Source organism: Arachis ipaensis, chromosome B6 (genome assembly GCF_059453495.1).
Source record: "Arachis ipaensis isolate K30076 ecotype BB chromosome B6, ASM5945349v1, whole genome shotgun sequence".
In the NCBI taxonomy this organism is placed as follows: Eukaryota; Viridiplantae; Streptophyta; class Magnoliopsida; order Fabales; family Fabaceae; genus Arachis; species Arachis ipaensis.
In genome coordinates, this window is record NC_142441.1 from 28,063,907 (window position 1) to 28,077,104 (window position 13,198).

Below are 13,198 nucleotides of genomic sequence, written 5' to 3' on the forward strand. Positions count from 1 at the left end.
GGTTTGGGGACCAACCACCATTTCGCATTGCAGTTAATGAATGCAGAGATGAATCACTTACCTGGGTTGGACAGCTAATCACAGCCGAGGGAGAATGGAATCAGCAACTCCTTATGGAAGCCTTTCCACTAGACACAGCTCAGCAAATTCAACAAATTCCTATCACAGAAGAGGAAGACTCGATTATATGGTGCAATAACAACTCAAGAGAGTACTCGGTAAATTATGGGTATAGTATAGCATACCAATTCTTTCACCCTCCAGTGAATTCACTCCATCCCCGGTATGCAGATTCAGAAATGTGGAAGACCTTATGGAAAATGAGAGTAACACCAAAGGTCAAATTATTTGCTTGGAGATTAGCCCATGAAGGCATTGCAGTTAAAGCAAAATTGAACGAGAAATTACCACATGTTAGCAGCCTTTGTCCCCGCTATCAATCAGCACCGGAGACACCGATGCATGCCATTGTCTCCTGCCCAGAAGTTCTTCAAATTTGGAACAGCTCCCAGTAGCTAGCATTATTCCCCGCGACCCTTACCTAAAAGCTTGGGATTGGTGGAGTCAATTCATGGAAGCTGAGAAATCCAAACCCAATTTCAGAATCAAAAGTGCTCAGGTGGCTTACCTTCTATGGCAGATTTGGTTGGCGCGGAACGCTTTAGTCTTCGAGGACCAACGCCAGGAACCTGAGAAAATTCAGTCTCAGGCGATATTGTTGGAGGAGAAATACCAGCGACATCATTTCTCAGACCACCTTCTCTATGAACAATAGTAACTAGCACTTTGGAACTTCTTTCTTTCTTAATTGTTTTCTTTCTCTCCTTTACCTATTAGATTATTTTTATTTAACATCTCGATTGGAAAATTCTTTTGTCTTGACATAATGTACTCTAGGAGAACATAATGTACTCCAGGTATAAAGTTCTTTTATGCAATAAAAAATATATCTTTGAGAAAACAATTGACAAATTGGATAAATATCAACATCTACGCATTATTATAGCTAACTTAATCATCATAAGGAGTTAAGAACGGTGCGATTCATATGACCAAATTTTAGCCACCTTAATTAAGAATACGCAAGTATTTGATCACCATTATTGACAATTGAAAAATTTCAACAAAAAGAAAAGAAAATCTAACAAAAATGAATCAACCAACTTATGAAGAAAAAAAACCACCTATTACATAAGAGTGTTGATAGTCTAACAATATTTAGACTATTAAATAATTCTAGTAATAAAGTATAATTTTTTATTTTTTTTAATAATTATTAAATAGTTTTTATTTAATATTATTAATAAATTAATTTTTTATCTATTATTTAATTTTAAAATTTATTTTTAATTTTATAAATTATTATTTTATTATTCATCTATTTTATTTTAAAATTGTATCTTCTATTTTTTTCAATTTTATTTTGATTTAGATATCATAATCTTTTTTTTTACAATACTAAGGTTAATAATTAGTACATAATCTATCATTAATTTGTTTTTTAATTGTCTAATTCTACAATTGTAATCGTTTATCAATCTTTTTATTATTAATTTGTTCATCGTTTATCCATCTCTTTGATTATTAATTTTTGTTCATCGTTATGCAATCTTCGCAGTTGCAGAAATTGTAATCTGCAAAGATCCAATCGATTTTTTCATTGTAGTAATCGATTAGTTCGTGAAAGAGTCCTTTTTCATCTTACGTTGTTCAAAAAAAAATTTGATTGTTTTATCCGAAAATTGATTAGTTAGTGAATAAAATCTTTTATTTTGCAATTTCTCATGAGACAATCGATTCTATTATTCATGAAATCGATTTTATTATACAACAGCTCGAACGCGATGACGATCTACAAAGCCCTAAAGGGAATGACGTATTTTGAGTTGGGCACGGACGAATGGCTCTGGGTGCACCTTTACTAAGCCTGCAACACCAAGTTCGAGAGCGTGTTGCATTACGACAGCAACGTCTCGATGTCCCCAACTCCGGCATCATTTACTTCAATGTCGGTGCTGTCTCTAAGAAATTCTCATCATCCCTCCTCAAAAATTTATGATAATAAAACAAAAATTTATTGGTGTTTTAACTATGGAAATCAGTTCTTTTAAACTTTTACATGACTTTGTTCCTTGTAGTAAATAAAATACAACGAAATCATCAAGTAAATTTAAGTTTGGAGGTCATGGCAACAGTGCACATTAGTGATATTATCCGAGTATCCATAAGAATAAGTAAATTCAATGATTCTGCTATATTTTCAATTGAATTTTTAACTCCATTCATTTTTTACCAATCAATTAGTATCAAATAAATCGATTAAATTAATAACAAACACGATTTTTTTAATTTTTACGGATATAACAGATTAAGAAAAAAAATCGTTAAACACATTGCCAAAATCACTACAACAGGAGCGGCAGATAGCGGCGGTTAAAAGTTCGGATAGCGGCGATTTTTTGACTGTCTATAGCAATAGGTAAGTGACCGCTGAAACTAAAGGCACCGGCAAACCTTTAGCGGTGGTTTTTTTTACCGCCGGAATAACCGCTGCCAAACCTCGTTTTACCGGCAAATACGTTTTGCGGCGGTTGAGAACCGCTGCTGCTTTCCAGGGCTGGGTTGAGAAACATTTTCTGGCGGTTAGTTAACCGCCGCTATATAATTTTGTTTAAAAAATTGGATTTTGCAGCATTCACCAGTAACTACCGCTAAATGTAATTTTTTTTCAAACAAATACTTTATTTGAATTTTGTGTTCATATGACGATCAACATTCATGACATATTTTAATTTAAAAATGTTTCGTATTAATTTAACTGATTATGTTTGAAATTACAATTAAAAAAAAACATACTTGACATAAAACACAATACTAAGATATCCCAAATGATCCATATATATAGATGACAAAATAAAATAGTTGATAATAATTTGATCTCAAAGTATACTGTTCACAAAGGAAAGAAGAAAAAATTTAATTGTTAAAAGATCCCTATTGTGCTCCATTCTCCAAAGACTTCAGCTGTGCATCAATTTCAGGTGGCAAAGTGTCTCCTTGCTGTTGGATTATGTATTTTACCAGATTCACCATGGTCTATCTCTTTTCCATTTCTTCTGCTGCCTTTGCCTTATGTTTTGCTGCTACTGCCTTTAATTTTGTAATCTCTGCCTTTTGTTATGCTGTTGCTCCCTTCAATTCTGTAATTTCCCTCTTATACTCTCCTATTCGCACTCCAGAGTTCGATTGTTGGGTCATGTTACAAATAATTTCGGTCGCACATGGTCCAAAACCTAACCCCCGAACTCGTCCTAAATGCTCCTTTCCAAGAACTTGCGCAAGCGAATCAGTAAGTGAAATCTCCTTCGAGGAACCATCTTGGCTCTCGATATTCGCAATCGCTTCCTACAGACATACAAGAGTTTGGTTGTTGTGATTTCGAAGTTAGTAACATGAATAGAGCAAAAATAATTCTTAGCCAACACTTACCCCAACAACACACACATCATCATTCATATACGAGCCATCCCTTTTTTTATGAGTCATAATAAACATCTCTCCTCTACCAATGCGCCTTTGCTATTTTTTCTCCTGTAACCACATTAAATATTTACACAATCATACATGTTACAGAATTATATCACAAACCACAAGCAAATGTATGAAAGATAATACACATAATTACCTCTTCATCCCTTAGCCTGGCCGTTGTCTTAGAGCCCCAGTATGTGTATAAAGTTGCTTCGACCGATTTAGAGCATTTTGTCTACACTTTTTCTATAAATAAATACAAAAATACAGTTAATCATGCAGAAGGCAAACAAGAAAGTAATGACCCCTTAATATTGTCCCAGTTTTTTTTACGGTTAGAAACTTATTTGATTGGTTTTTTGGCCTTTTACAACTATCACTTTCAATCAATCATTTTATTCGGTTATGCAAAATGTTTAAAATTACAACACTAAATGGAGTATGAATTCAATGTTAATTACCTTAGTAGATTCCTTCAAACGATAGTTAATGAACCATCTCCACTGCTGTACATTTATTCCTGATGGTTTCTTCTTTAAATTTTCTTCCCAACTCTTTTGCTCGTCATAACACTTATGATATAAGTGATTTCTTGCTTCCTTCCAGATTTTTCCTAGCCTTTGAATCATTACCTTTTTTCTTTTCCCGTGGTCATCCTCCTCATATAGAAAGGTCCGCTAAAAATTTGAGAATAAGAAATTTGATCTAATTTTACATAACATAAAAAGTTACGAAATTTAATATGATACCTTAATTGTGTCGTATGCATGTTCCTTCAGAGCTTTGTCCATTGTCTTTCAACTGTCTTCGTTAATGGGAAAATGCTGAAAGTCAACACCCAAACTTCCTAGAAACCCACTTAATAATCTTGCTACCTGATCGATCGCTTGCATCTCTGTATTAAACTCCAGAATGATTTATCTACTAGGAGGAAGTACTATGAAAAAGATTTACCGCTTACTACAACACTCTAATAATCCGTATCCTTGCTTTTATTGGGCTTGTTACGGCTTACAGGGATTAGCCACATCGAGACACGGCATTTCGGCGGCTCTAACGGCGGTTACGGTCGTTGTACGGTTACTTAACATGAAAATATTATCTCCTAAAAAATTAAATAACTATATAAACAAATTTATGATTTATTATAACAAAATATGCTTTATGTTTGGTAATTGTAGATTAACATTAATGTTGGTAGAATGCATATTTTTTTAGTAATATTAATTAAAATCAGTTATTGCATTATAATTAGTTAACAACTAAAGAATTATAAAATTAAATTATAATAATATTTTTTTAAATATATTTAGTCTTTTAGTTAATTTTTTTTGTTCTTTTTTATATAGTATTTTTATAGTATTTTTTTTGTTACTTTATAGTACTCTGTTTTAATACGTCAATAATTTTTTAATTTTATATTATTATTTATTTATCCAATTAAAAATAACATATAAAAGTTGATAATTTTGAATATTCTTTTGTAGTAAATATTAATAATTATTTGTTACATTATAAAAAATAAACTTAAATTAGTACTCTTTTTTAGTATTCTCAAAAATTTTATTTTCATGGGTGTTTTGAGTTCTAATTTTTTACAAGTTATATTTTTATTATTAAATATACTTAATTTTTTACTTAATTTATAAATTTTACAATATCAAATAAAAACGAATTTATAATTGTGCTAAAACTCGCAGTATTATTTTATTTACACTTATTTTGAGCAATAAAATTATGTTACTTGTGACCCTATTATTATGTATAAACAGTTTTTTTTATTTATTTTGTGCTTTTAACAAAATCAATAATTTACATTAACAAAAAATTAAAAAAATTAACAAAAATAAAAATGGTTAAAATATAATAAAAAGTTGTTAATGATGATAATAAAATTATGGAGAAAATTATTAAAACCAATAATAACCAGCGAATTCATGTGAATCAAGTAAACGCTTTTAGGATATAAAATCAGGTATACAGTCAAAAAAATGTATGCAAAATATTAACTAATGGCGTTCACAAAAATTAAACGCATTTTTGTCCTTTACAACATAGTTGCCAAACACACCTTATGTGGTCTATCCTAAATATTACGAATCGGCCGAATTTAAAAAATTAAGGTAATAACAAAAAATTATAAAATAAGAGTAAAGTATCATATATGTCCCCAACGTTTGGGGTAAGTCTCAAACATATCCCTAACGTTTTAAACGTCCTATTTGTGTCCCAAACATTTCTAAATATAGTCAATGTTGTCCTACTGTCAAAATGGTAAACATTTCGCTAACGCCGTTACCTACGTGGACGCTGAGGTTGTAAGCCCAAAGGTTTAGAGAGACATGTCTGCCTCTTCGCGCCCATTATACCATTAACTGAAGGAAATACGAAACATTGAAGAAACAGAGCACCTCAACGCTAGTTTGTTCAGTCCGGTTCTCCTCACCACACACGTCTGACAGAGAAATGTTCGCTGCAAACGTTATTTAGGGCATGAATTGCCTTGTTTTTGGTGACTCAATCTGTGCTTACGAATTTACTAGTTTCACTTTGCTGATCTGATGTAACAGGGTCTGCCGTTTTTAAGATGAGTTATTTTAGTGTCAAAGTTTACCACCATGGAAGCTTTGGTCTTGAAGGTGGGCTTTTGAAGTATTTGGGTGGGGAGACAACTGTGATAGACTACTGTAATAAAGATGAGTGGAGCCTGATTGAGGTTTATGACATTGTGAGCAGACAAAGGTATTTGAAAAAAGACATTGCAGCAATGTGGTACAAATCACTGGGAGGGAGTACAGAAGAAGGCTTAAGGATGCTGCGAACAGACAAAGATGCAATGGATATGGCTAATATTGGGGTTAGGAAGGATATGGTGGAGCTGTATGTAGTTCATAAAACTAGTGATATCCATGAAGAAGTTGAGGATGTACACATGTTAGGGAGTACTGAAACTACCATGCAAGAGCAGGCTGATGGATCTAATGGGCCAGGCCCAATTGTAACCTTTGAGGCCCATTCAGCAAGACAAGTGGAGACAAATTCTGGTCCAAATGTGGAGGAAGAAAATGTGGGTGAGAAAGATGGAAAAGATGAATCAGATGAGGAAGAAGAGGGTAGTGATGGCAGCGAGGACGAGGACTATACTCCCAAGGGTGGTGTAGATGACAGTAGTGATTCATGGAGTTCTGATTCCAGAAATGGTTATTACTCAGATGATAGTGCTGCTGAGGTTGTGTTTGGTGACAGTGATGATGATAAGGAAGGGGCTGAGGGGTTAGTTGATGTCGACATCAGGGTAGGGGATACATTCGAGGTTGGCACAACTGAAACCCAAACTGATGCAGCAAAAGAGAGTAGGAGTGAGAATGACAGAGGTAAGGAGAAGATTGCTGCAGGTTTAGGGGATAAGGAAGAAGGATATGAATCTGAAGATTTTCTTGATGTGCCTATTGCTGGTGATGATGAGGATGATAACAATGTTGCCAAGAGGTATCCTTTGCACAAGCAGCTAAAGGACATGAGTGAGTACAAGTGGGAGATTGGAACTCTTTATGTATCAAGAGAGGAGTTTAAGGATTGTGCTACTGCCTATGCTGTACATACTGGGAGGGGTTTGAGGTTTGATAAGGTTGACCTTCGGAGAGTGAAAGTCACTTGCGTGGAGGGTTGCAACTGGTTTGCATACTGTGGGAAGATGAAGAATGAGCAAACATGGCAACTAACCAGCTGCCACAACAAGCATAGCTGTTCTAGGGAGTTGAAAATTGGGATTATGCATGCAAAATGGTTGAGCAAGGTCTTTCTAAACAAAATTGCTGAGAATCCAAAGATAAAGCTCTCCACACTAATGGAGAAAGCATACAGCAAGTGGAATGTAGAGCTGACTAAGTCTAAAGATGCTCGGGTTAAGCAGTTTGCTCTTGATGAGTTACAAGGAACGTACATAGAGCAGTATCGGAGGCTCTATGACTACTGTCATGAATTGCTGAGGTCTAACCCGGGTTCTACAGTGAAGTTGCAAGTGGAGAGACCACCAAAGTTTGCTTCTGAGAGACCAAAACCTGGTGTGGATTTAAGGCCAAATTTTCAAAGACTCTATGTGTGCCTTGATGCATACAAGAAGAGCTTCATGGTTTGCCGTCCAATAATTTACCTTGACGGGTGCTTCATCAAGACACCATATGGAGGTCAGCTTCTCACCGCTATTGGCTGGGACCCGAACGACCAGATGTTGCCAATAGCCTATGCAGTGGTTGAAGCTGAGACGAAGGACACATGGACCTGGTTCCTTTTCAATCTGTGTGATGACTTTGCCTATGACAAGATAAGGAGCTGCACCTTCATGTCTGACCAACAGAAGGTACTTATTTCTAAACTTAGTTTTAAGGAGCTACTTCATTGAACCTAGTATTAGTTTTAGTAGTGTATGCTGGTGTTTGAATTGTAGGGGGAAGTGTTTGTAGTGTATGCTGGTGTTTGAATTGCATGAGGAAGTGTTTGTAGTGTATGGGTTAGGGTCTGAATTGTAATGAGTTACTGAATTACTCCATTAACTAATTTAATTATGCCTAACAGATATCATGCTGATTTAATTACTGCATTAACTATTACTTGTGGGTTTAGGGCTTAGTTCCAACCTTCGATGAGCTCATTCCCGGAGTGGATCATAGATTTTGTGTTAGACATCTTTACAGCAATTTCAGGAAGAGATTCCCAGGGCTGCAACTAAAATTGATGATGTGGAATGCTGCAAAGGCTACTTATTTACAAGAGTGGGAGAGGAGAATGGCTGAAATACAAAGTCTTGATAATGGAGCCTACAACCACCTGATGGAGATACCAATCAAATATTGGTGCCGGCACAAGTTTGGGACTTGGTCTAAGTGTGACACCTTGGTAAATAATATGTGTGAGGTATTTAACTCTGTGATTGTGGATGCCAGAGAGAAACCAATAGTCAGCATGCTTGAAGACATCAGAGTATACATAATGAGGCGCTGGGCTGATAATAGGGATCGTATAATTGAATACCCAAGAGAAGTATTGCCCCGTATCAGGATTAAGGTTGAGAAACAAGCTGATGCAAGTGGTAAGTGGGTGAGCACCTATGCTGGTCATGACAAATATGAGGTAACAAGTATCCATGGAGGCAAAGAGAAGTTTGTTGTTGATTTGAAGAATCATGAGTGTTCGTGCAGGAAGTTTCAACTATCCAGGATCCCCTGTGCTCATGCAATGACCTGCATCAGGAAGATGTGCTTCAACATTGACAACTTTGTTGCAAACTGTTACAAGAAAGCAACCTACACTGATTGCTACCAACATGTGGTATATCCCTTGAATGGGCCCAACCTGTGGGAGAAGACACCCTTTGATGACATTTTGCCACCAATATACAGGAAACCCATTGGAAGGCCTAAACTGAAACGTAATAAAGCTGTAGATGAGAACCCAACTAGGGGAGGAGTGTCTCGTGAAGGGCAGAATCAGAAGTGCTCCTATTGTTTTGCTAGAGGTCACAACAAACGTACCTGTCCAAAGAAGCGCAAAGTAGCTGCAACTGCATCGGTAAGCACTGTTAGTTCTCTTTGCGCTTGTTAGTTAGGGCTTCATTTTTTTAATTGCATTTAAAGATTATGATATGAGATTCTAGTATTGTGGTTGTTTACTAGGCAAATAAAGTAGCTGGATCCACAAGAAGAACTTCCAGATTCAATTCTAGCACTAGCACTATTTCAAGCACTATCTCCAGTCAGGGCTCTAAGCAATCCCAAGCTGCTGCAAAGAAGACCACAGTCACAAGGCTAAAGAGAAAATCATTTGCCAATGATGTGAGTTCACAACACTCTCAAGCTACTTCAAAAAAGGCTAAGTTGACTCCATCCACCACAAATCTGAGGGTGCTGCCAAGCCCATCGAAGAACATCAGCAAATCCCAACTGAAGTTCATGGCTAGGACACCTCCCAAAGCATGGAAAAAGATGTGACAACTATGATGTCTGCTGTTTTATGTTTTAAGGCTACTTATTTATGAGTAAAGGATTTCTATTTAGTATCTTTATAATGTCTGGAAACTAGTTTTAAGACAATAGTATGTTATTGCAGACCATTATTGTGGAGCAAACTGTGTTGCTCTTGTTTTGTTATTTTGCTTCCAATCTTTTGTGCTTGTATCCAATGACAGCTTTATGGTTAATCATTAAGTAATATGTTATAGAAATGATTGTTCCCATCCTATTGACTTGCTTGATTTAAATAGATTGCAAAACCCAAAACTTGAGTTCATTCAACTCTTTCACTGAAACAACATTGCATCTGCACAAAATCAGCCTTTCTTCAACCAAAACTCACAAAAACATCATTGCATTACAATATCATTGAGTTCAACAAAATAGCAACTAGTTCAACATCACTACTATTTCTAAGCCAATATACAGAACACAATTTAGCTATCTAACAATTTTCTCCTATAACTCATCATAACCAGCAACATCATTCTAGTGAAAGTCTCCCAAATTTAGTTGCTGTTGTTTTTTCAAACACCAGTATCAGTGCAAGTGTCCATCCAACTAAAGCAACTCCCACTGCAACCATGAACCTGAACTCCACCATATCCAGTTTGCCCTTCAAATTTGTGACCTTCATTCTTAACCTAGAAACTTGTGACGGATCTTCCTCTGGTTTTGCCCATACAAAGTAGCCGCATTCTTCTCCAACCTATACAAAACATGAGACAGCCGAGTCACACCCATTGATGGTCAAAACCCATAACTCAGCAACAAATAAAGACATGGCTAAAGCTCACCCCGAAGTTAACGCAATCCCAGAACCTCCGCCCAGGATTTTCTGCCGTCGACGACGTTGCGAGCACAGGCCGTTCCCCACAGTAATAGGTTGTCCTCCTTCAACGTGCTAGGTTTCTACTTTGTGTGGCTTGCTTGCTGCCTTGGGTCGCTTCAGATTGGCATGCTTCATGCTCCATCTTTTCTCACGCAGGCAGAATCGCTCTTCAGAGGCAGTGCAGCAGCAACGAGAAGTAAAGATTTGGGGATTAGGGTTTTGAAGAGGACCCTCTGCTTCACATTTATGTTTTTTTTAATTGAATAACGGTAACAACACATGTCCTGCCACCGTGTCGCATAACGTCCACGTAGGCTACGCCGTTAACGAAATCTTTGCCATTTTGACGGTAGGATAACATTGACTACATTTAGAAACGTTTGGGACACAAATAGGACGTTTAAAACGTTAGGGATAGGTTTGAGACTTACTCCAAACGTTGGGGACATAAATGATACTTTACTCATAAAATAAAGATCATCTTATAATATTTTTATGAAAATAAAATTCAACAGTATAATTATTTTTTAAGTTCGTAACTAATGTGATAATAAATAAATAACTATATAGACAAATATGAAAATTACAAACAAATAACTAAATAGATAAAAGAATTTAATTTTACTAGTACTAATTAATGTACTAACATTCTACCTCATAGTAGATACTATGAGAATAATAAATAGGTGAATGCTATGGTACCTAAAAGATGGTGCCTATTTACTAAAAAAGGTTAAAAAATAATATTTAATTTAAAAGATATAACAATAAATAATTTTTAAAAAATCAAAACTTATTACAAAAAGTAAGTTAGGCAAAATTTAGGCACCAGCTCATAGGCACCATAGAATTGGCCTAATAAATAATAATGACAATGTGAATTTACTTTACATAAATAAATCAATAAGATTACTAATTTAAAAGAATCTATTGAAATTCAAGTCCAAAATTTTAATATACAAAAAAAAATGGTTGAAGAAATTCAGACCATGTGAGTTGAATACATAAATCAATGTTAATAGTTATCTTGTGCTTTTTTAAATTAGCTATGTATCTATATTGTCATTGTTTACGAAAATAGTTATAATTCCAATGGTTCATATGTTTTACATTAAGAACTATATAATTTTTTTACTTTATATTAGATATGGATAAAAGTTGGATTTTAGAGCCACGAAGCAGTGCAGAATATAAACAAGGATTGAACACTGTCCGATGGAATGATAAAATGTCCATGTCCAAAGTGTGACTTCCAACTTATGCAAACAAGAGAAGATGCGTACGACCACCTGTTGATGAGGTCGTTTACTCCCAGATACACTGTCTGGATTCGTCACGGCGAGAAACCTTGTGACGAGGGCACAAGGTGTACGAGCATAAACAATAATCCACTCTCCCAAGTAAATCCAATGACGCAAATGGTCAACGAGGCATTTGATTTCTCAATTCTACAGGTCGCCGATGACACCACAATGGATGAAGATGTTGACGATGATGAACAAGAATTTCCGAATTTATATGACGGGTGACGTTGAGATTTTTACCAGTAAAGAGATTCATAGAAACGATTGCGTTGTAGATATAGTCTCTAAACCGACAAAAATCCCTTCGTACAAATGTGTTGGGTGTCACAAGTAACAAACCCCTTTAAAAATTGTTAACCGAGTATTCAAACCTCGGGTCGTCTTCTCAAGGAACTGCGAGGAAGTATGTTCTTATTATTGGCTATAAAGGTTGTAATCGGGGTTTAGAAGATGAGAAGCAAGTAATTTGAATGACAAGTAAAGTAAATGAAAATTAGAATAAATAAATACTGTAAAGCAGACTTTTGGCAAGGTAAGAGAAGTTGGAGGTCCAACGTAGTTATCTCTCTCAACTATAATGAAAGTTGAATCTAAACTCCACTTGATCGACCTGTACTAGGGCAAAGGAAAGTCAAGGGACTAATTAAATTAACCTTTGAATCCTATTTATTTCCTAAGAAAAGGTTGGGATTATTTAAGTTCAGCTCAATTAGTAAGATAACGATTATCAATTATGTTGAGTTTAATAACTGTTGAGTTACTAAATTCTTAACCAGGACCAAAAGGGGAAAAAGTAAAATTGCTGAAATAATAAAAATATCCTTAGATGGGAAGCAATGGTAACTTAAATCAAAGAGAACAATCATAAACTGAAAATACCTCAATTATCATTAATACAAATAACAGTCTGTAACATGGGAGAAATTCATAAATTCAATTATAAAGGTAAATAGCCAACTCAGATACTGGAATAAATAAATAAAGTGAAAGAGAAGTTTAAAACAAAGAAATATAAAACCTGGATTGAGAGTCACTCTTAAAACAAGAAGAAATCCTAAATCCTAAGAGAGAGAGAGAGAGAAAATCTCCCTCTCAACTAAATCTAAATCATTGAAAAGTAAGAATATGCAAGCTCTCTTTGAATGGATGCATTCCCACACTTTATAACCTCTGGTCTATGCTGTCTGTACTTGGATCTGGGCCAAAAAGGGCTTCAGAAATCGCTGGGGGCGCATTCTGTAAATTCTGATACGTGGCCTCTGTCACGCGTCCGCGTGGGTCACGCGGTCGCGTCATTTGGAGCTTTTCCTTGCCACGCGGTCGCATCAGTCATGCGGCCGCGTCGCTGCTGATTCGTGCTTGACACGCGATCGCGTCGTCCATATGATCGCGTGAATACCAGTTTCCTTAAAGCTACGTTTTGCTTTCTCCTTCCATTTTATATGTTTCCTTTTCCGTCCTTTAAGTCATTCTGCCTTAGAAAATCTGAAACTACTCAACACACTAATCACGGCATCGAATGG

At 35.7% G+C, this 13,198-nt stretch overlaps 2 protein-coding genes across 2 annotated transcripts; both read left to right on the forward strand.

Annotated features, from left to right (window-relative positions):
- Window positions 1-6,118: 6,118 nt before the first annotated feature.
- Window positions 6,119-7,933, forward strand: LOC148554970 (uncharacterized). The gene has a single exon (XM_088490058.1). The coding sequence runs from the start codon at window positions 6,119-6,121 to the stop codon at window positions 7,931-7,933; it is 1,815 nt and encodes a 604-aa protein (XP_088346184.1).
- Window positions 7,934-8,493: 560 nt separating this feature from the next.
- On the forward strand, window positions 8,494-9,518 carry LOC148554971 (uncharacterized). Its single transcript, XM_088490569.1, has 2 exons — window positions 8,494-9,099; window positions 9,204-9,518. The coding sequence occupies exons 1-2, from the start codon at window positions 8,494-8,496 to the stop codon at window positions 9,516-9,518; spliced, it is 921 nt and encodes a 306-aa protein (XP_088346695.1).
- Window positions 9,519-13,198: the final 3,680 nt, after the last annotated feature.

Excerpts from the sequence above, each read along its gene's own strand:
- LOC148554971 (XM_088490569.1), top strand. The coding sequence starts at position 8,494 with ATGCTTGAAGACATCAGAGTATACATAATGAGGCGCTGGGCTGATAAT. Across the intron at positions 9,100-9,203 it reads AAGTAGCTGCAACTGCATCG|GCAAATAAAGTAGCTGGATC; the intron begins GTAAGCACTGTT and ends GTTGTTTACTAG.
- LOC148554970 (XM_088490058.1), top strand. The coding sequence starts at position 6,119 with ATGAGTTATTTTAGTGTCAAAGTTTACCACCATGGAAGCTTTGGTCTT.